This window comes from Chelonia mydas, chromosome 6 (genome assembly GCF_015237465.2).
Source record: "Chelonia mydas isolate rCheMyd1 chromosome 6, rCheMyd1.pri.v2, whole genome shotgun sequence".
NCBI classification, from domain to species: Eukaryota; Metazoa; Chordata; order Testudines; family Cheloniidae; genus Chelonia; species Chelonia mydas.
The window spans coordinates 48846776-48871150 of record NC_051246.2 but is presented as its reverse complement, the minus strand read 5'-3'; the positions used below and the strand labels follow the sequence as shown (position 1 = coordinate 48871150).

The window sequence follows — 24375 nt, the reverse complement described above, 5'->3', positions numbered from 1 at the left end:
GTTCCCATCTGTGAAATGGGGATGGTGATATCTGTCTCAAAGGTATATCTTGTGGCTTAATTTATCAATATTTGTAAGGTTCTCTAAGATTCTCAGATGGAAGGGGCACTGTTCTAAGTGCAAAGTATGACTGGTCCAAACCCTGATTCTTCTCCTTTGTACTCCTCTAGTGGCACTTATTTTATTTATTTGTTATAGCACCTAGGAGCCCCAGTCATGGACCAGGACCCCACTGTGCTAGGCACTTTACAAACACTGAACAAGAAGACTGTCCCTGTCCCAAAGAGCTTACAATCAACGTTTAAGACCAGAGAAAACAGAGGGATGCAAAGAGACCAACAGGGGAGTATAAGGAAACAATGAGACACTATTGTTTAAATAGACAAGTCAGACAGAGGGTGAGGGAAGGTATAGAACACACAAGATGAGTGAACAGTGGGTGGCAGCAAATGGCATGTTAGTTCCACAATTTTTGTTTGTTTTGGGAGCATGGTTACTTAGGAGGGGATCAGCTAAATGGAAAGAGAAGAAGTGGTGAGTGGGGCAGGGTAAGGCAGAGCAGAGGGTAAAGAAGGGCATTGTGGAGTGAAGTTGAAGTGAAGAGATCGGTGAGGGAGATGGAGGGTTGGTGCAAACAGCCAATCAGCACAGGCAGAGAAAATCTGAGACTATTCTATAGTCTTGCCTGGAATGTCCAGAGGCCCCGGCTTTGGCTCCTTCTGCTACTACTGGCTGGACTCTCAGTTCTGTGTCCAGAGGTATTTTTAGAGCGAGGGGTATCCTTGCTTGGGCCCCATTTTCACCACTCTCCATAGTGCAACAGTCCCTGCTTTGGCTACTTTTGCTCCACCCAGCTGGAGTCTCTGGCTGGCGCTCTATAGAGGGAGCACTCCCTGGAACCTCCCAGAGTGGCCAAAGTGCATTGCAATCTTGGGGTGTGCACTAACATAAAAGTTCCCTAGGGGACTGTTCTAACTGACATAAATTAGAGCAGTTCTGAGGCTTCTCTAAATTGCATCTGGAGTCAAATCAGTCCCTGACTGCCTCTGGGGTCATAGACCAAGACCAGGAGGTAGCAGAATGGAGCTCAGGTGCACCTGAGGATCTGGTTATGTAGGAAATGTAAATGAGAGAATGGTGTATATCGTGTTGACGAAGAAAAGACAATAAGGAACAAGAAAAGGAACAGTTTTCTCTGTTCTGGGTTTGCCTACATTTGGTTGTGGTGACCTTGAACCAATGTTCATATAGTGGGCCCCTTAATAAAAGGGCCTACTTCTTTAGGATTAGCTCTCCTCTAAGCCCATGATTCCAGTTCCATACTTTTTCTGCGGCAGTTTCTATTGGAAATCTCTCACATGTTAGTGATGAAAATGACAGAAGAACCTAGAGAGAATGAAGATAAGCTCATTTTAATGCGCTGGGAGTGGCTATTTAGTTATGTCTCCCCATTTTCTATCTGTAATGATTATTTCATTTCCCTGGGCTGTTGGATTTAACATGGTTAGTAATGACTCTCCCCTTGTTGCTGTAGCTCCCAGTACTTCAGTCTCGTCAGGTCACAGTGCGGTGTAACTCTGTCTCTCTTGGGTATTTGCTGCCCCACCACTTTTGGTGTCCTCTGCAAATTTGATCATGTCTGAGTTCATACCACAGGAACACCTGACAAAGAAAGCTATGAAATGGTCACATGAGGTGCGGATAGAGCTTGTACTTTTGTTTTTGGGTTTAGAGTAATTGGTTAAAAAAGTCTCTGAAAATCCTAAAATAATCCAAGACTAAACTGAAACTAACTGGAAGAATGATTGCTCAAGAGTGCTGGTCTCCACAGTTGGAGAACCATTGCCTTGAACAACTGGATAATCTGCATTGTTAATTCCCTCTATTTGAAAGAAAATCAATAACTATGTGAAATGTGTCATGTGAAGCAGTAGAATGTATCTGAGAATAATAGTTAAGTGTTTCTCTTCCATCCTATTTTACTTGCAGGGCTCCTCTGTCCATCGATTTGATGTTTAATTTCATTGTTGTCCGTTAAGGGGATGAGAGGTTTGAAGTCTCTCAGATGGCTGGAATCCAGCATTTTAGATAGATATTTCTTCTTAGTTTCCCAATTAATTGGATTAGTATGTGGAAGGAACTCTGAACTGTGACACCCCCTCCCCCCAGTGAAATAAGTCACATCTTTTTTTCTTTTTTTTCTTCTCCCTCTCTCCTCTACTCTGAGTGTCTCTCTTCATTACAAACTGTTTTAGATTTTACATATTTCTACTGTTGTTACATATTTTAGGCCAAAAATTAATTTTTTTTGTAAAGATGGGGAAGAAAATATTACAAAACAAGCAAAACTGCATTACATGTACTTATCAATTGACAAGTGCAATGAGTTTTCTGTTTGGATGTAGTCATTCCCTGGAAGCATTTGTATCCCAAATGATGCATCATTGCCCTGCTCCATGAGAACCAGGGAGTGAAATTGACTACAAACCAGAGTGAAACTGCCAATGCTGAGCAACATGAAAAAAGCAGACAAATGGCATGAATGGCCAAGAATAAATGAGCTGTTTAAAATGTTTTCACTTTTAATAATCTCTGGAGTTTTTAACTAATCAGGCATCTTTCTCCTTTTTATCCCTCAGAAAAGTTTCTCTAATCCCACATATTTCAGTGGCTTTAAATGATGCTTCCCTATTTTCTCTCTCCAGTTCTTCCTATTTCTAGCTTTCAAGAGTTGGGCAGGTGTATTACCTCTCCTCCACACCACTAGTTCCCGTTTCTCTTTTTCCTTGTTTCAGTCTTTAGTCTTCTTTGGGTATGGGTCCCTGCCTTTCTTCTGTTCATCCTCTGTGTTCTCATCTTCCTTCCAAATGCAGTATCATGGAAATCTCCTTCTGGCAGTGGACAGCAGGCATATCAAGATTGATTTTATTCCCTTTTCTGGAGAGGCATGCTAGAGAGTGAAGCAAAGCACTCCTTCCTCCCCACCTCCACACCAGTGGTGTAAGTGTGCAGTGTCTGATGCAGCAATCCCACCTCCCTTGGATGTACCACTAGCAAACAGCTACTGTCTCTTCCTCCTCTCCCATTTCCGTTCTTGTCTCTTCCCAATAATTCTGTTTTCTCTCCTCTTTCATCTTCCTTCTTTGAGTTTCTCTTCCCTACTGTTTAGCTTATGCTCAGTTCCCTCCTAAAGCTCCAGAGCATACCTATAGCATTGGAGGGCTGTGCATTTACGCTTCCTTCAAGGCCATGAGAATTGTGCAGTCCTCATTAGTTCCACTCTTCTCTTGTTCCTGCCCACATCCTTCCCTGGCAATTTTATGACTGGCCTAGGATTAAACAGGCATAGAGGCCAGTCTACCCTCTTGTCCCTAGAGGCTGTCCCTGGTAGACCAGCTTGGGGAAGTTGCTCTGGTGCTGGGACTAAACTCACTTAAAAAATTAACTGGCTCTCTAGTTCCTCCCGCAAGCGTGAAGCAACTATTGATGGAAGTTTGAGCCAAATAAAAATGTTGTTTTTGTTAGCAAGAAAGTGCTATCCTGGGACTGTTCTGTTGTGGCAAATGTCCCAGGGTCTTGCTTGACTGTGCCAGGTTTTGAGACACCTACTCTATCTGGTGACTTTAATTTCCTTGTAAAGCTGAAACATTACAGCCCTAAAAATAAAAGTCAATAAATTGAATAAGCACAAATTTTTGAGGAGAGATTTTAAAATAAGCATTTTAAAATGAGATTTGTGGCAAGCAGATTCTATTCTGCTAATTAGCTGGTGCATTCTTCCTGTAGTATCTCTTCTTTGGCATTAGTAATGGTGAACAGAGCCCATCATTTCTAGGTTGCCCATTCAAATCCAGCCCAGAGATGAAGCACATTGAGCAGTGGAGGGATGCTTGTACTGTGGATAAAAAAGGGAACTTTGATCTCCAGGGCTATCTAATGGTGTTTTTAACATGCACAATCCTCATATAAGTGATATTTAGTATTCTATGCCCTATCTCACTCTGTATATTAAAAATAATAAACTACAAGATCTAACACCCATACTATGTAACCTGTTTTAGATTTGTGACCTAACGTGTGGTGACTAGTTCATTTTCAAATGCATGAACTATTTTTAAGCTTTAGAACAGGAGGAGGGAAATGGTGGTAATAGCAGGGATAACACAGTCTAAAACATGGAACTGATTCTTCATCTTTCAAATACAGCTACTTTGAACTGGAGAGCAGCGGCCTGAGGGATGAGATTAGATATCATTACAGATTTAATGGAAAGGCAAGAACAGAGGTGTTCCCGTACCGGATGGCAGATGGACAGTGGCACAAGATTGCACTGTCACTTAGTGCATCCCACCTTCTGCTTCATGTCGATTGCAACAGGTAAGAAATTGTGTTCTGTATCTTTTTTTTTTTTTTTTTTTTAAAGAGAAATACAAGCCATCTCTTTCCTCCCTCCCTCTCTCCCCTGGGAACAAAACTGCAATTGGAGAAAAGAAAAAAACTGTTCTATATTCTAAAGTGACCAAACTCAATAGAGTAAGTAAGAAAACAAAGCATAAAAATGAAATGGTACACTGTGATTATGAACACATGTAGGAAAGGTCGATTGCTGATTGGGGAGTCTTAAATATACCTCATTGTACTGTAGGTACTGGCTGATGTTATTTTCAGCTGTGATTACATTTAAGTGTGATACATGGTTGTGCAGCCTGTTCTGTCTGTGGAGTGCTTCACTCAGCTTGAAGAATATATGAAGATGTTGTTTGAGCTTCTAATTTCATTTCACTTAATCAAGTGTCCTTTTTTAAAAACCAAACAAAAGCCTAAATGCCTTTTCTAAAAGGGCCTGCTCCTCTTAAAAGTTCAGTATTGGTACCACTTATTTTCTGGCTGCCAGTTCGCTACCTTTCTTTAAGAAGCTATAAGGATTGCAGATTGCCAGCATTAGTGTGCAAGCCCCCCCCCCCGAAAAAAAACAACAAAAAACAAAAAAACCCACAACCAGGAACAAAAAGCTACCAACCGAGAAACTGCTTCCATTTGGGACTTGATCTTGTGATATACTGAGCACTCATCTTTCATTGAGGTTAGTGGCAGTCAAGGACACTCAGCGCAACACAGGATTGGGCATTTGAAGACAATTCTGTGTGTGGGAAAGATATTAGATTCAGTCCAGCTTGCACTGAAATGAACACTAAAACACCCCTTGACCTCAACAGGAGCTGGATCAACCCCTCCATATGAGTTTTATTGTTGCGGTGCTTACATGGTCTAGGGAGCATAGGTGATGGATCTAGGGGGTGCTGGAGATGCTGCCACATCCCCTGGGTTTCCGTTATACATAGGCTTTACAGTTTGGTTCAATGGCTGTTAGCACCCCCAATATACAAATTGTTCCAGTGTCCCTGCTAGGGAGAAGTTATTGCCCTCTACATTCTGCATTTCATTTTAGAAAGGGAACTAGGATGTGATTATGGCCCTACTCCTTCAACGTAGGATGCAGATCTGGTCCGGCACAGAGTGGAGGGTAGGCCGTACCATTATGTGAAGTAGTGAGGCCTACACCCCCTGTGCTTGGGAAGGGATTCTTCTTCTTGGAGCATCCCCTGAGGTGGTGCAGCTCAGCTCTGCTCCGCTCCCAGCATGGAGCCATAACTAAATACCTCTATTTGGTTCTGTACTTTTGCAATAACTTCCAAGGCAATGGGAATATCTTTAAAGAGTGGCTTGAGGGTAGAAAGTAGTAGAGGTTTAAATGGCGGGGGGAAGAGAGAGACTATTTTAAGTTCCTGGCTCAACTGTAGTATCTCAATTCAGTTAATTAGAGTTTTCTCCAAGTGTTGGCATGAACAGTTTGCTTTATATCTTAACCTCCTACACCTTTGCATTTGAAGAGGGAATCAACTTTTTTTTTTTATTGCACCAATATGTCCTGCTGAGACTTCAGTAAATTTCATAAGAATGTGAAAGTGAGCTGTTGTGTGTAAAAGCAGAGAATGCCAGCAAAGGATACTGTTGAGAACTGCCAAAAAATCTGAGCCCTCCTAATCTTCAGTGGGAGAAAAACTGCAGCTGAAAGTACACACAGAATCCAGTATTAGATAGGGTAGATTTTTTAAATATAAATTTCAACATTTTAGGATGGCTTAGTGTCATAGACTTAGAGCTAATTCCTGAATGCTAATAAGAAGCAGTGTCCCTATGGACTTAATCAAACAAATTAAATCACAGGAGAAGAGAATGCTATTTTAGTCAATAGATGAATGCTTTCTGCCTCCTTAGGATGTGCTGCTCTCCCTGCTCCAGTCTTTCAGTTCAGCCTAAATAAATACTGGGGATATGTATCAAATTAGATAACTACTAGCCAAGAGAACCAAAAATACCAGTTTGACTAGTGTAGGGCCTGATTTTCACTGGGGCCTCTGTGCCGCCTCCACTTAGATGGGTGCAGTTTTATGCATGTGCACACCTCCATATTGGTGTACTAATATCATTGCCTACACTGGAAAGATTGAACATCTGTGAGGGGACAGATGGTGGAATTGTAATGTGCAAAAGTGTCACTTCCAAATGTTAGAAACTATCATGTGCACGTGTTAGAGTATTAAGAGTATGTGAAAAGGGGTGTGCATGTGTGTCATAAGTGTATGTGCAGACAGGATCAGAAAATCAGCTCTCTTAACTGGCTTGATACCCAAGGCGGGTTCCTGCCTATAAAAGTTAGAGAAAGGGCCGGGAGGTAAAGGAGCCTAGAGAGCCTTTTAAATCTTGAACAAATCCTTCAAAATCCATTTTTATGCCTCCAAGGGCCCTTTCATCCACATCCTGCTGACTCATACTATCACACTGACACCTGGTGCTTAATTAATCGTTGATATTAGTCTTTCAAATTCAGTGTAAAATTGTCCTCTTTGTATCTGGATATATGAAAGGACGATATATGACAATTAGTGAAAGCCTTTGCTACCTTTTAGAGTGTTCTTTAACTTATTATAATGTGACTTTGCACTAATGAGGTGAATATAGCGAGGTGAATATATCAAAGGCTGTAAGTTTGCCCAAATGTGTGTCATTTTAACGTCTGCTCTTCCCATGACTTGATTGCTCTTTTCAATGCTCTTGGAAGACTCTTGGAGTAAGAACCATTAAACAGTCTGATATTGGAGGTCTGAGGTGCTCACACAGATAGAAAGATTTGGATCTGGGTTTTGAAGTCTGATGAAGTTAGTCGGAACTGTTCCATTAACTTCAGTGGCCTTTTCTGTGGGCCTTTGAATAGCAGTGGGAGGGAACAAATGTTACACAAACATTAAGGGTTAATGGGGCATAAATGTACCTGCTGACCTGCCTTTAACATGCAACTAAAGTTTGTAAGGTACTTTGAAGCTGAGCAATCTATGGTTTTGATGAATATTCTTGGTTATTTCCTTTATTTTTGTAAGAGGAAGCGAGAAATAGAAACAGGAAGACTAAGAAGTGGGGTCCATCTGAAATAAATATGTTGTCTGCGCCTTTTGGGTTTTTCCTGCTGGAATAGAGCATCAGGGAATAAAAAGTGCATAAGCAGAGAGAACTTTTAAATTGGAAACAAACAAACAAATAAGAAAACTAAACCAACAACATCAAAGTATAGGAATTAAAATGCCTTTTTTGAAAGTAAGATCGGCAGTACACTGGCTGTCATTCAAGATTATATATTAATCTAACAAATTCCTTTGTTTCTTATAACTAATTAAAATATAATAAATAGTAAGGCGGGAAATCTGTTTAAAAGAGTGGATCTATTGCCTTACCTGCTGTACCAAACTTTTTACTGGAGGAACAGGGGGGTGCTTTACGGAGCTGGATGATTCCCCTTCCTCATTTAAATATGTGGTCCATGACCCAGTTCTGTTGCATTGTTTTCTTCATTCCTTGTTCTTGTCCCTAAAGATTCTGCCCAACTATCCGAGAGGAGGTTAATCAGGTAGTGTGTAGTGTACAATGTGCTGTAGGCATATCCAGTATCTGGCCTAGAGTATTTCTTGGTAATTTATTTTTTCTTCTTTGCCCACTGAAAGCCCCTTGAGTGTGTCATGAAGGATCGAAACCTTTTAGAGTAAACAATATCCCCAGATAACATGTCAGTTGCTGTCATGTCTATAAAATTATAGTTATTGTAGTCAAGGTACAATAGGGTATTCAAGATGTGTTCAGTGTGACTCCACTGCCTAGAGAAGGATTATTTTTAAGCAACAGTAGGTAATTATTCAGTAAAGGAAGGCTGGTCTTATGGTTAAGGCAGAAGACTTCTGTACATCTTAGTTCTGGCTGTGGTTCTGCCAAAGACTTCCTGCCTGATCCTGGGCAAGTCTTTGACTTCAGTGTTTTTTAGTTTGCCTGTCTGTAAAATAGTAATATTGTTACACTAATAAAAATGATACCAACAGGATCTTGTAAGAGGGACAAGGCAAATTGCCATGTTTATTGTAAATACAACAAAATATTCCTATATGCGATTTCTATATAGATCCATTCAAACACAGGTTCTACAAAAAGGTTGTTATAGTTACCAGCCTAGACATTGCTCATGCCAAGTCACTGGCCAGGTGGCCTGGACATGAGAGTGGAGCTGAGTTGTAGTCAGATGCGCATCCGATGCTCCTGGAGGGTGGTCATAGAACCAGACTCAAAGAACACAGTCCCTGGACCCAATTTTTATAGGTCTCTGGTTCAATACAAATCTATGGAAGTTGCTTCATCATGCTGAATTTACAAGTGAGATGACCATCAATCAGCTCAATCAGCAGGTGGTACATCTATGACGGCTCCATGATGGCTAGGTGTTATCTTCTTGTTCTTCCTTGATGTGTTTTGGGTGGATTCCAGTTTGCCCTCCGGGGTTCATCTGGTTATCTCCACTTTGCATATTCTTCGGCCCATCAATACCTAGGCTGAAATTCTTAGGATTAGTCTGGCACCATTTACTAACCAATTATTTCCCTGCTTCAGGCTCTCAATTCCATGCACTCATCATTCATTCTTTTCCTTAACAACACAATCTATGACTCTTGATTCATTTAACAAGTTTTATCCCACTATCTATTTTTCCCTCTTTAGATAACAAGATTTACATAGGCATGACAAGGGGCCCCCGCGGGGGAAGAGCATCAGGGTGGTGTTTTAAAGAACAGCATTGTTTCCTCAAAGTTCTTATCACTTTCCAGCACAGACTCTTTGTCCTGTACCAGCCTGAAATAATGAGCACTTTGACCTTGCATTTGTTACAGAGTGAAATTCAACAGCATGGAACGGATGTTCATACCTTTTTACAATACCTATATACTCTTTTGTCTATCTTTATTTCTACTACTACGTAATTATAATTCTATCATACTTTGAGGGTGACCCAACATTATAATATTACTTCTCTGTTTCATGGATGGGATGGAGAAGGTATTAGTATCTGTGAAGTATTCAGATACTTTATTATGGTGATCAGCACCATAAGGAAGCCATGAAATAAATAAATAAAATAATAATTGTGTGGCTGTAGCTTTACCCAGATGACATTGACACTCTGTTTGCTCTCTTGCAAGGAGGTAGCTGCATAAGGTCATCAAGGGGAACTCCATGAACATGCTCATGGAGCTCCACTAGCATACAAGAGGCACTGGGATGGAGCAGAGATATTTTTGACATCTCGCTGTGTGCTTGAGCACAGCAGAATCCTGAGGTGGCTGTTTTTTAGGGCATGATCTTATTGCAATTGAACTTAGTTGGAATTTTGCCATCAGTTTCAATTGGAGGAGGAACAGCCTTGACTTTTTTTTTTTTTTTTTTTAAATGTCCTAAATAATGATTTGGCACAGTGACTGGTGAGTTGTAGAGGTCTACAGAGTTCCAGAACTTGGTATCAGCGGAGTCTAACTTCTGTTCAATAGAGACCGTAGCAATGTACTTTTAGACTTCGAGACTTGCAGTGCTTTTTCATGAAACTGAAAATGTTGATAGACAGGTTCATGACTTCAGTAGGACAGGAATAATATTGTGTTATGCTTTACTATGACATCTTGTATTCATCATCTTTGTACGCTACCTGTGTGCCGGAGAGAGGATGCATAATGGTAGAGGAAATAAGTTTAAATCAAGACTGACAAGGCTCAAATGAGTTATTCAGTCATTTCCTTAAGTGTGGAAGGAGATATATTATGCCGTTCTCAAATATTATGAATTCACTTTTTACATTATTCCAATATATATTTTGGTGTTAGTTATTGCACAGCGATAAAACCACACAATAGAGGTGGTTTCTTAGAGTATGGCTATGGTGAAATTGTGTTTGTGGGGATTTTTCAGAGGGAATCTTTTGTTGTTGCTTGTTCCCACTTTTTTTTTGTTTTTGTGTGGGGGACTAATGGCATTGTCCTCTGTAGAGTGGTTAGCTAGTCAGCCCATGGAATTCAGTGGCATAGGTGGTCATGTAGTCCAATACTGGAGCTATATTTACAAAAGGGGCAATGTAATTTTATGATCAGTAATATTTTTTAAAGGATTCGGTCAGAGCCGAAACAATAGTTCTGAATATCTCCTTAAATGTCTGTTGAAAGCCTAAATCTAGATCTCAGTCCCTATTTAGCAAATATTCCCCAATCTTTCTGATGGATCTGAAACCCCCAAAGGTTGGGGATGTGGTGGGGTTGATTCTCTTTTGATGCTGATGTAAATCAGGAGTAACATGACTGGAGTCTAGCTAACCACCCCCAGATTTTCAAAAGTGACTAGTGATTTTCAGTGCATCCCTTTTTCAGGGCCTGATTTGAGATACTTTAAAAGGGGCCTAATTTTCAGAAGGTGAATATTCCATTATCTGGAAATTAGTTTACTTTAAGGTGCTCTACGCTAGGTACCCAGAAATGGAGGCATCCTAAGTAATGTTTAGAAATCTTGGCCAGCATGTATCTAGGTATTTAACTGGCCCCCATCAATGCAGTATCTGAGCACCTAACTAAAATTGATGTATTTAGCCTCACAACACTCTTCTGAGTTATGGAAGCCTTGTTATCCCTATCTTACATTTAGGGAATTGAGGCACACAGAGATCAGATAAAGTCTTTGGCAGGATAGGCTGTTGAACTGAGGCGTTCAATGGAATTACAGCTGGTAAAACTGGCATAGTTGAGATCATTATGAAGTCTGGGGAAATCCAGATCCAAATTCTATCATTTGAGCTCAACCTTAATTTGTGAATATGCCAGTTGAGGAAATAAGGGTAATAAACTGATTGTCGCAGGATTCAGGAAAGTTTTTTATTTTTTCTCCATGGGCACATTGCTCAATTGGATAGTTGCATTAAGCTATTATTATTTTTTTCTGATGCATCAAGTATTGGCCACTACTGTAGGCAAGATCCTGGACTTCATGGACCATGCTCTGGTTTGGTACTCCCAATCAAATGTTCTTTTGTACTAGTTGGGGAGGAAAGAGCAGTGGTTTGATTCTGAGCATGAAAGCAAAAGAAAATTACGTTTCTATTTTTATGAATGGCTTTCATATCTGAGGCCAGTTACGGAGGGAGGAATCAGAGAAAAATGTGTTAATTATTTTGTTTTGCAATGTTTACAGTGTGCCTTCAGCATATAAACAATAAAAGAATTTAAAAACACATGTAACAAATCAAGTTAACAAAATATAGAAAGATGCCACTTTGACAAGCCAAGTCACTCAACCTGAATAGGCTGAATGAATAGATGTCTTGCAATATCCCAGGAGTGAAATCCTGGCTCCAGTTAGGTCAGTGGAAAAACTCCCATAGACAGGTTTTCACCTCCTGAAGTCTGTCAGATCCAGAGATAAATAAGTTCCCGAACTGAGGGCCCTTCCTTGAAAGTGTTCTGCTCCGAATCTGCATATATTCTCTCTCAACACGCACATATCCAGGTCACTGTGAGATCCAGGGTGATCTGAATTCCAAGGTTATTGCATCAATAAATAAATGCTCTTAACCACTGAGGACAAGACAAAAGTAATTGGTTTAAATTGTAGCAAGGGAGATTTAGTTTAGACGGTAGGAAAAACTTCCTAACTATAGGGGTAGGTAAGCTATGGAACAAATTACTGAGGGACACTGTGGAATTTTCGTCACTGGACGTTGTTAATAACAGGTTAGACAAATGCCTGTCAGGTGTGGTTTAGTTAGTACTTAGTCCTGCCTCAGTTCAGGGGACTGGACTAGATGACCTATCAAGGTCTTTTCCAATTTTGCATTTCTATGATTTTATTACATGAAAGATGCTATGTAAGTAATTCAGGGTCTAAACGACATGTTTTACAGACTAGAACCAATACTTAGGTTCTAAATTTAATGTAACATTTATTTCATACACTTGTAATCATGGCCAATTAGTCATTATGGAAAGTGCACAGGGAATGCATCATTGCAGGAAAGAAAAAAGGTGGATGAAAATATCATGGGAAAACTGAGATGAGGATTATATCACCTCACCACAAGTGAGTTAATAAAAACTAGCTAAGAATGTAAGCAATGCCTATGGAATGAGAGAAAGGAAATGGTTAATGGAAGAAACCAGGTTTGTCTCTGGAGAGACCGCCATGTCATTGCACAGTATCTAAAAAAATGAATGAGAAGAATGTGTGATAGGAACATGGGAGCAAATACATAATACTTCAAAGCCAACCCTGTGGCTCCTCATCTTGTACCTGCCTTCTCTTTGTTAGAAATTGACTCTGAAATATTGATAAGATTATTTTATGGTTATGGGCAAATTATTTAGTGATGATATTATCCTCTTGATAAGATGCTCCTGTGACAGGATATTCTGTAAGGTGATTAACTCTTCGGCAGATGATGCTGGAAAGCAAAATTGAGATGTTTAGCAGGGAATCTGACAGTGACTGGCGCATGGTTTTCTTTTCTTTTACATTTATTTTCCATAACAGTGTAGCTCAGTTTTGGAGGCTGGTTATTCTCACTTTTACCAGTTTTGTTCTCTTTCCTCCTCCTCCTCCTCCTTTCTCCCCCATTGTTTTTACCCATATGTAAACCCATTGACTTTCTGGTTTACACAGGAGAAAGTAGGAGGAGAATCAGGCTCAGTATTTTCTGACTCATGCTTGTTATGAGCAAACACGTAAGGCTTTGAAGATATGCCTTCAGGTACACAGAATGCTGCTGTCATTAGGCAAACATCTCCTGTGTGCCACAGCTACGTTGTGGGGGGATTTACTGCTTTGCAGATGGTGCATACCTATCTTGTGGAAGGTGTTTCAGGTTTGCCAAGGTTCACTTTTCTGTGCTTTGTTGTAAAACAGAAATAATGTCCTTAGATTTTCTGTGTCATGGTGATAAAATGTCCATATAACAATGTTTTGACATTTTTGTTCTAAACTAGTGGTATTTTTGGTGCACCAGCCGTGCTATGTCCCAGTCACATGGGATCAGCAAGCATGAATCATCACTATGGAGTCATAAGATGGGATTCTGTCTTTTTTGTTTCATAGACACTTGTATAGTTTTTATTTATTGCCCATCCCGATCCCCTTCTGCCTAAAGATTTCTCTTTTGCTTTATTTTTTGGATTTTCTTCTTTCTTCCCCCTTTTAAGGACCCATCGTATTCATTTCCTCCTTCACTTTCCAGGGTTTCCTTTTCTAGTCATTCATTCTTAGATTTATGATGTTTGGCATCTGAGACGTATTCTAGAGATTCAGCTTCTAGGCAGTTACTGAGAAAGATCACAATATTGATAGTTCTCCTGCTAGTAATGTGTAGCAGAGGCATTTAGGTGGTATTGTTTGGCACCTGATCCAAAGCTCATTGATGTTAAAAGGGGAGTTTTAGGCATTGACTTCCAGTGGGCTGTGGCTCAGGGCTTTAATATACAAACTGTTTTTTTTTCCTTTGGAGCTATGAGTTCTAGGTTTTAGGTCACAAATAAAACAGGGTTTGGTAGTTGTCTCCTACTCCTTGGTGGATGTTTGCATGCATCATAAAAAACCACTGCTACATGTTCCTACATTCAGACTATTAGCAGTGTCTGCTCATGAGAGAGGTCAAAGACTGCAATAGCAGAAGTGTTGCTGGTAAAGACTGAGGTGTGTTTCCGGAACTGGGGGAGAGAAACTTCAGCCATATGGCTGAAATTTTCAAATGTAGATGCTTAAAGTTAGGCAACTAAATTCATATTGACTTAAATTGGAGTTCAGCTCTTCTGAAAATCAGGGCACTTAGCATATTTTGCCCTGTGTACTTTCCCACAGTGTATCTGATTCTAGTCATTACACTGGGACCCTTTAGTTTTGTGAATGCTCTACTTGTTTGTATGAAGATGGGGAAGCAGTGTGGCTTAGTGGACTCAGAAGACCAGGGTCCTATTCATTCTATTCTGGCACTGACCAGCCCAAGTCACCTTGGACAAGTCACTTAATCTCTCTCTGTCTCAGTTTCCCCATCTGTAGAATGGGGATAATGATTTTGACCTCCTTTATAAAGCCCTTTGAGATCAATTGATTAAATGTCCTATAGAAGAGGTAGGTGCTACTATTAATACGGATGTTTACCCTCCATATTGCAGTCACTGTATTCTTTAACAGATCCTCTCCTCTTCTGGGCATCCATAAGAACCCAGTGGCTTTTCTAGGACTGTTTTACACAATCTCCTGTTGGTTCTTGCTGCAGTAATGCTCCCCTCACTTCAAAGTCCTACACTAATTATGCTGCCCCTAAAAGAGCAAGCAGAGTCAATTTTTCTTGTGGATATTATGTCAGTGGTCATTTGTAGTTTAATAGTCAAAAAAGCAAGGATAAAAGAGTCATCCATAGCTTTGTTAGAGGTTGTGATGGGGCGTGTACCCCATGAAGGCCATGAAGGGGTTAACATGGGCCTGAAAGGCCAGTTTACATACCTGGCCCCATCAGCCAGGGAGAGAAAGCCAGCTGTAAATGATAATGAAGCCTAGCTGGGGAAGGGATAGGTGGTATTATAAAGCTAGGAAGCGGTGAGGTTGTTTTTGTTGTTGTGTTTTTTTTTTTTTTTTAAAGCAGAAAGGGGCTGCAGGGGGAGAATGTGTAGTCAATCTCTGGGGAATGGAAGAGGTCCACGGAAGCAGCAAGGAGTCTGAGGGAGTAGACCTTGGCTGGGTAGGTAAGGGTCTCAGGGCTGGAACCCACAGTAGAGTGAGGGGCTAGTTTTCCCCTACCAGCCACCAAGGAAGTTGGGGTGAAGCCCTCTGAGGTTGGGGTGTAAGGGCCAGGGAGCACAGAGACAGAAGGAAGGTCATTTAACTATAGGTTTGTTGGACTCTAGTCCACCCCTTCTGGGGCAACAAAGTGTGATCTGGCCAGAGGGGGCCAAGTTGTGGAAAGGGAGAGCACCGCAGCAAAGGAGTGACTGTCAGCAGGGGCACCAAACAGAGAGACAGCCACTGTGCCAGGCTTGGCCACAGAGAGGTGCTCCTGCAGTGAGTGAACCCATTTACAGACATTCTAAATGTCAGCTTAGTTGCTTACATTTGAAATATTTGTTATTACTTAGGTTTAAATGAGAATAATTTGCAAGTGAACATTTTAAAAAAGACAGGTCAAACTGGACATGTTAGCATCTCTTTGGGTTTTGCCCTGTGCATGTGTGTTATTTGTCAAAAGAAACACTCTACTGTTCTCTTCTAAATGCCCCAATTTTGTTTTGTTATGTCTCATTCTTAACTTTCAATTCACTATAAAAAGCCTAACTTCCTCTGTGGTTGAAAGAGGTTGTTTAAAGAAACATTTTTGGATGCACTTTTTATTTTTAAATTTTTGTAGTGTGGGAGATCAGCAAGGGAAAGGATAATTAAACTGATAAGTAGGGAAGCTTATCTTGATGATCGTAATAAGAAAATCAGTGAAATGGTTTATCAGAAATGTACCATTATAGTTTAAATGATTAAATTTGAGCTTGAAAAGAACTTTAAACCTGAGCAAGCATTTTCTAGTTTATTTAGCACAAATGCTATTATATGACACCTCCCTTTTTTCCCCTCCAGAGCTGAACAATAACTTTTTGATTAGACAGTTGGTTATTGTATGTTCCAAATTTAATAGCAACGGTCTTCCTGAATTTTATCTAAATTGCTTTCCTCTTGTTCAGTGATTGTGAACTCCTATAGTATGACAGAGGAGAAAGCATGAAAAATCAGAATTTCTCACAAGAAGATTATTTTTGTCAGAAACAGAGAGCTGAAATCTAGATGAATAATTCAGTTAAACTTGTTACAAAACTGAAGACACGTCAAATAATGCATACTATCTGTAAACACTATTAAAAAACAATCACATAGGTATTGGCACATTTTTATTGGGAAGAATGTAGACAACTAGTAGAAATGGAAGCACGTAGAGACAACCTGGGATCCCTTTCCAAAAGCAGTTCTTAATCCTTTCAAAGGAACTGAAAGACAAATGCCAATATTGCAGTCTTACAGCTAGAGACTTATTTAATGACCTGCTATAGTCAGCACTTTCTTCACGCTGTTGGGATGCACAAAATAAACAGGCCAAACTTTCTAAGTTTGATTTTTGGGTGGCCTAGGTTAGGAGCCTAGGCCATGACTTTCAGAAGGGCTGAGTACCTGAAACTCCAGCTAAATTGTGGGTGCTCAGCACCTCTGAAAATCAGACCCCAATTGGTGTCTCAGATTGAAACAAACATTGAGGCACCCAAACAAAGAGGACACTTTGAAAATATTGGCTGTGCTGTTAAAGGAATGTGACCTAAGCAATCACCAGCACATTTAAAGAATCTAAAGATACAGATAGATGCAAACAAGGTAAGCTAAAAGTATGTTTACAGGGGAACCTGCCTGTAATGGGGTGGCAAGCTTTAGGATCAAGCTGGGAGATGGAGAACTCTCTTTTTGACGATTCAGTGTAGCGTCAGATACTAGGACCCTCTACAGAAATGTACAGCTTCATTAGACTCTCCCTGTCAGGCACACCTGGTGGGCCCAATTATCTCCAGCCCAGGAGTATAGTAGGATCTGAGTACCTCTTTGAGGAAACTAGGGATTGGGACATTAGGGTCATTCAGCTCGCAACTTTAGACAAAGCAAAACACAAGCTAAAGTTGGTTTGTTCTTATTAAAGTTAACAGTAAAGAAACCTCAGGAATCAGATAAACCTAGTTCATAGCTAAACCTAGTTCATATCGAGCATGGATGTACTGTTTTAAGAGCAATGCTGGAATGTTTAATAATGCTGCTTATGTTTAATAATGTCAGGTATTTTAGATTCAAAATAAGTTAAATGATTTGCGGGTTTTCAAATTGAAGTATTACCATATTGGATTTACAGTATAACCCATTTATCAGAGTCCTACTTAATCACAACTCTTGGTTAATCCATGTTTGCTTGCAAATGCTGCCATTAATATGAACAAAGCAGTGTTTCTGGTGCAACTACGTAATTTGGAATTCCCCAAAATACTTTTTTGTGTGGTTTTTTCTCCCTAGGACTTGCTGACTTTAGCTTATTATTGCCGCATGTTGTATATGAGAAATCTCCTTTGCAGGAGGAAACTATCATATTTGTTAGAAAGGAAGGATATTCTAGTGGTTAGGGCAGTTAGGTTTGAATCCCTGCGTTGCCACAGACTCCCTGGGTGCCATAGGTGAGTCACTTATGTTATGTCTACCCTGCAGTGTAAGCTCTGGGGTCAGTGGGATCCTGCAGGCTGAGTGTTTGTAAGCCTGAGCTTGAGTGTCCACACTGAATATTGACTTTAGGTTTACAATTTCTGGACCTTGGTCTCACACACACGCTCTGGTGTCTACACTGCATTATGCAGACCTGAGTCAAACCAGCCTCTCGCAGGTTTCCTAGCCTCTTCTCCAGCTCCATCTGCTCTAGCCCTTTGTTTGTGATTCATTGTGGGAAAACTTCATTGTCCATCTCGCGGCAATTGACAGGAAGTTGTCACATCCTGCCAAGAAATGTTTGGGTCTGTACATTCCCAGCAACTGGAGCTATCGACATGTAAAAGTCACCATTTGAAGAACTTGTCCTGCTTGGCCTGCTCTGCAAAAGTTCATGGTGACAATGTTTTCCACCAGTGGAGTGTCTACCTTCATGGACAGGACAGGCCACTATTGCCACCAAATAACATTTGTCATAAATCGAGTAACTACCCCTGTTATTATTCTACCCCCTTTTGCCTTGGTTTATGAAACCATATCCTGATCTGGTGAAAGGAGGTTATTGGGTGTAGAAGGGTGGATTACATGTGCATTTGGCAGATTGAAATCCTGCTGGCACTGTTTACAGAACCATTTGGATTCCATTGTCATCAATGCTGTCTGCATTATTATACGTTGCTGTGCACTTCACAATCTTTGTGAATTCAGAGGTGTTCTGTGGTCATTAGCACAAGCAGCCTCTCAAACAGGTCTTTCTGCTGAGCTGTGTCTTCCTCCCTCAACCAATATTCCTACTCCCAGAAACTGTGCTGCAAGTCTCTCCTTACATGCTGCAGTTCTCTCCCGGTGCCCTACTGCCTGCCTGTGCCTTTCCACTTGCCATGAACCCTTTTCCCTTTCATAGTGTACCTGCTTGTTGGCCCTGTCCAGGAGGTCTACCATAAGTTCATCATGGAAATGCTTCATCCTTGACCAGTTCAAAATCCCAGGATCCTGCTGGACTCTGGCTGGGGTGCTGATGTGAAAGGGCCTGAAAGCAGACATCAAACAGTACATTTATTGTCTCAGTACTTCAAAAAAATGTTCGGAGCATCCTCAGAAAAAGGTGCCTGTGGAATCTTAAGGTAAAAAACCCGATACTTTGTAAAATTCGGCTTCAGTATAGTTTTGGAGGAGAGGAATGCTTCAATTCCGAGAAGCTTCTTGGACCCAACAGAGTTAAACAGAGTGAAAAGAATACACACAATAGTAAGCTGAAATGTACATGTGCAATATGTTTAAAAATTGTAGACCATTGTAGGCAGGGGAGGAGAGGTTGCTATGGTTGACTACCTAATGTGTCTCAGTTCTTTCAGGCATTCTGGAGGACCTAATAATCCTGAAGGTTCCCGAATAGCAAAGAGAGATTCTATTCCAAGCTACCAGCAACAAGCCACGCATGCATGTCAGAGGTTTTCAAGTGGGGACTGAGCAACACATCCATGAGTGGAATGGGCAGGTGTCCTATAAAGGAGGGCCTGGAAAATATGCCCTTCCCCGAAATGTGACTACCTATCTGGAATTCCTACTATGGAAGAATTTTGCAGGTTATCAGCACCCTGGGTTGGGTCAAAATTCATGGGGGAATCAACAGGATGCTGTGCTACTGTCCACATGGATTACTGACTCCCTACAGCTTATGATACAGCCTGCTCTGACTACATCTACCAGTGGTCTAAATACAAAAACACATGATAATATGAACTCTCAAAGAACTGCATAAACAGGTATCCTGGCACACTGGACTGCGCACAACCCCCTGTTGTATTTCAGGCATTGATTTTTGTCATCCAGGCTCTACATTTCCCCTCACCCCTGTACAGTTTGTTTACAGCTGGCTCATAATGCTGTGGCATGGGTGAGTTCTCCAGTGTGGTGTACTAAAAGGGAAGGCAATATCTGGTTCTTATTTTGAACGCCCCAGTACGTCTTTGTAAGAATGTGTGAGTAGCTAGTAAAAAAAAAAATGCTGAGTGCTAGTTCAACTATCTGTGCTTGGGGCTTGGCATAGCACACAGTACCCGGTCAAAGTCCTCATAAAAGAGGCAGGATGACCGAGAGTTCCCAGGGGTACAGTTTTCATCCCTGGCTTTCTGGTAGTCACTCTTGAGCCGCTTGTTCTGCTCTCTTCACTGGCACCGGTCCATTGAATCCGCCACACTGTCAACTTATCTGCTATTTCTTGCTACATGTGATACATTTCTTGGTACATTTCTGATTCTCTTACTGAAGTTGAACATGTTGCTCACCTTGCACCACAGATTTACCAGAATCTGACTGGTCCTGTGACCGCATAGCCGTGTGCTTGGCCAGAGTCTTCCTGTAGGTGGCCAAAGCTAAGGCAGGAGATGGTTCACTCTGGAGCTCAGCAATCCATAATAAAATGGAAGAATTAAAAGCTGAGCAGCTGTACTTGAATCAGACATTTCCTTTTAACACTGGGACTCTGGCTTAAACTGACCCCCTTTGTGGGTCCAAGGGCTCAGGTCCAGAGGGCTTGCTGGCCTGAGTCCGATAGATGTGTGTATAGACAGAAGGGGGGCTTGGGCTTGAGTTTGAGCCTGGGCATACACTGCAGTGCAGACATACCCTCAGAGTCAGTTCCCGATCTGTAAAATGGTGATAAAAGTACTTCCGTACCTCACAGGATATTGGGAGGATGTATACATTAAATATGATGAGGTAATGTAGGCTAAGTACCTAATATAGATTATTATGGGGTGTGTTCATGTATGATGGGAAGTGTGTGTGTACCTATGGTGTCTTATGAACCTTTTACAATTATTTCCTTGATACATCTTAGATAATCATTTTAAAGGCAAAGTTTTCTGCATTATTCTATTCCTTGTGTCATGGTGGCTATTCATACAGGTGACTACTGTATTTGAGATGCTTGCTTGTAAAATATGTTCTTTAATTTTCATACTTTTCTTTGGTGAACTGGAATGTACAGCTAATGTAGGTATATTTTCTATATGGGTATTGTATGCTTTAATCAGGAGACAGAAAATAGAACAATGGTGAAGTGGGAGACAACACACAAAGGGGAAGAGAAACCCAGAGTCTGGAACAAGGGAGAGACATGCAAGGAATTTGTAAAGGTTTTTTTTGGCACTAGTTGGGGGGCAGCACACTGTTCCATGACCAGATCACACCTTCTACCAGAAAATCCATGTGCGGGGGTGTGTGTGTGTGTGCGTGTGTGTGAGGGGAGCAGGGTTTGCTCTCCTGAGAAGTAGGATACTTAGCCCCACCCCCAACAACGAAAAGCATGGAAGGTCATTTTAGAGCTGCACAGATCTCGATGGATTTGCATGAGACGTGGGGTCATCAGCATATTGCCCTATGTCTTTGCGCTGGCTTGAGAGCCCCTTGCCTCCAAGTCCTCTTCCAGAGCTTCCCCCATTAGCAAAGGCCACTCATAACCTCCTTAAGGGGCTGGAGGTGGGGCGGGGGGCTTCGTCTCAATGAAGTCTGCTGTTTCTAGGGATATGTCTACACAACGAAATTAGGTCGAATTTATAGAATTCAGTTTTTTAGAAATTGGTTTTATATATTCGAGTGTGTGTGTCCCCACAGAAAATTCTCTAAGTGCATTAAGTGCATTAACTCAGTGGAGTGCTTCCACAGTACCGAGGCTAGAGTCGAATTCTGGAGCGTTGCACTGTGGGTAGCTATCCCACAGTTCCCGCAGTCTCCACTGCCCATTGGAATTATGGGTTGAGATCCCAATGCCTGATGGGACTAAAACATTGTCACGGGTGGTTCTGGGTACATATCGTCAGGCCCCCGTTCCCTCCCTCTCTCCATGAAAGCAAGGGCAGACAATCGTTTCACACCTTTTTTCCTGAGTTACCTGTGCAGACGCCATACCACGGCAAGCATGGAGCCCGCTCAGGTAACCGTCACCCTATGTCTCCTGGGTGCTGGCAGACGTGGTACTGCATTGCTACACAGCAGCATCAACCCATTGCCTTGTGGCAGCAGACGGTACAGTACGACTGGTAGCCGTCATCGTCATGTCCGAGGTGCTCCTGGCCACGTCAGCCAGGAGCGCCTGGGCAGACATGTGCGCAGGGACTAAAGTTGGAGTGACTTGATCAGGTCATTCTCTTTAGTCCTGCAGTCAGTCCTATTGAACCATCTTACGGTGAGCAGGCAGGCGATACGGATTGCTAGCAGTCCTACTGTACCATGTTCTGCCAGGCAGGCAAGAGATGAGGATGGCTAGCAGTCCTACTGCACCGTCCTCTGCCGAGCAGCCATGAGATGTGGATGGCTTGCAGTCCTTCTGCACCGTCTGCTGCCAGCCAAAGATGTAAAAGATAGATGGAGTGGATCAAAATAAGAAATAGACCAGATTTGTTTTGTACTCATTTGCTTCCCCCCATCCCCCGTCGAGGGGACTCATTCCTTTAGGTCACACTGCAGTCACTCACAGAGAAGGTGCAGCGAGGTAAATCTAGCCATGTATCAATCAGAGGCCAGACCAACCTGCTTGTTCCAATAAGAACAATTACTTAGGTGCACCATTTCTTATTGGAACCCTCCGTGAAGTCCTGCCTGAAATACTCATTGATGTAAAGCCACCCCCTTTGTTGATTTTAATTCCCTGTAAGCCATGTCGTCAGTCGCCCTCTCTCCGTCAGAGCAACGGCAGACAATTGTTCTGCACCTTTTTTCTGTGCGGACACCATACCAAGGCAAGCATGGAGGCCACTCAGCTCACTTTGGCAATTAGGAGCCCATTAAACACCACACACATTATCCAGCAGTATATGCAGCACCAGAACCTGGCAGAGCGATACCGGGCGAGGAGGCGACGTCAGCGCAGTCACGTGAGTGATCAGGACATGGACACAGATTTCTCTGAAAGCATGGGCCCTGCCAATGCATGCATCATGGTGCTAATGGGGCAGCTCCATGCTGTGGAACGCCGATTCTGGGCTCGGGAAACAAGCACAGACTGGTGGGACGGCATAGTGTTGCAGGTCTGGGACGATTCCCAGTGGCTGCGAAACTTTCGCATGCGTAAGGGCACTTTCATGGAACTTTGACTTGCTTTCCCCTGCCCTGAAGCGCATGAATACCAAGATGAGAGCAGCCCTCACAGTTGAGAAGCGAGTGGCGATAGCCCTGTGGAAGCTTGCAATGCCAGACAGCTACCGGTCAGTTGGGAATCAGTTTGGAGTGGGCAAATCTACTGTTGGGGCTGCTGTGATGCAAGTAGCCCTCGCAATCAAAGATCTGCTGATAGCCCTCGCAATCAAAGATCTGCTGATATCTGCTGATCTGCAGGTAGTGACCCTGGGAAATGTGCAGGTCATAGTGGATGGCTTTGCTGCAATGGGATTCCCTAACTGTGGTGGGGCCATAGAGGGAACCCCTATCCCTATCTTGGCACTGGAGCACCAAGCCTGCGAGTGCATAAACCGCAAGGGGTACTTTTCAATAGTGCTGCAAGCTCTGGTGGATCACAAGGGACGTTTCACCAACATCAACGTGGGATGGCCGGGAAAAGTACATGACGCTCGCATCTTCAGGAACTCTGGTCTGTTTCAAAAGCTGCAGGAAGGGACTTTATTCCCAGACCAGAAAATAACTGTTGGGGATGTTGAAATGCCTATAGTTATCCTTGGGGACCCAGCCTACCCCTTAATGCCATGGCTCATGAAGCCGTACACAGGCAGCCTGGACAGTAGTCAGGAGCTGTTCAACTACAGGCTGAGCAAGTGCAGAATGGTGGTAGAATGTGCATTTGGACGTTTAAAGGTGCGCTGGCGCAGTTTACTGACTCGCTTAGACTTCAGCGAAACCAATATTCCCACTATTATTACTGCTTGCTGTGTGCTCCACAATATCTGTGAGAGTAAGGGGGAGACGTTTATGGTGGGGTGGGAGGTTGAGGCAAATAGCCTGGCCGCTGGTTATGCGCAGCCAGACACCAGGGCGGTTAGAAGAGCACAGGAGGGCGCGGTACGCATCAGAGAAGCTTTGAAAACCAGTTTCATGACTGGCCAGGTTACGGTGTGAAAGTTCTGTTTGTTTCTCCTTGATGAAACCCCCCGCCCCTTGGTTCACTCTACTTCCCTGTAAGCTAACCACCCTCCCTTCCTCCCTTCGATCACCGCTTGCAGAGGCAATAAAGTCATTGTTGCTTCACATTCATGCATTCTTTATTCATTCATCACACAAATAGGGGGATGGCTACCAAGGTAGCCCAGGAGGGGTGGTGGAGGAGGGAAGGAAAATGCCACACAGCACTTTAACAGTTTACAACTTTAAAATTTATTGAATGCCAGCCTTCTGTTTTTTGGGCAATCCTCTATGGTGGAGTGGCTGGTTGGCTGGAGGCCCCCCCACTGCATTCTTGGGCGTCTGGGTGTGGAGGCTATGGGGAGGAAGGCGGTTGGTTACACAGGGGCTGTAGTGGCAGTCTGTGCTCCAGCTGCCTTTTCTGCAGCTCAACCATACATTGGAGCATACTGGTTTGATCCTCCAGCAGCCTCAGCATTGAATCCTGCCTCCTCTCATTACGCTGCCGCCACATTTGAGCTTCAGCCCTCTCTTCAGCCCGCCACCTCTACTCCCGGTCATTTTGTGCTTTCCTGCACTCTGACATTATTTGCCTCCACGCATTCGTCTGTGCTCTGTCAGTGTGGGAGGACA

General features: G+C 42.4%; 1 protein-coding gene across 11 annotated transcripts in view; it reads left to right on the top strand.

The window, feature by feature from the left end:
• Positions 1–24375, top strand: part of NELL1 (neural EGFL like 1) — a 409663-nt gene that overhangs the window by 49184 nt on the left and 336104 nt on the right. For all 11 annotated transcript variants that reach the window (XM_007067928.3, XM_043548858.1, XM_037899951.2 and 8 more), the window contains one exon: positions 4207–4377. In XM_007067928.3, the coding sequence (XP_007067990.2) occupies positions 4207–4377 (171 nt within the window). The remainder of the gene's footprint in view (positions 1–4206; positions 4378–24375) is intronic.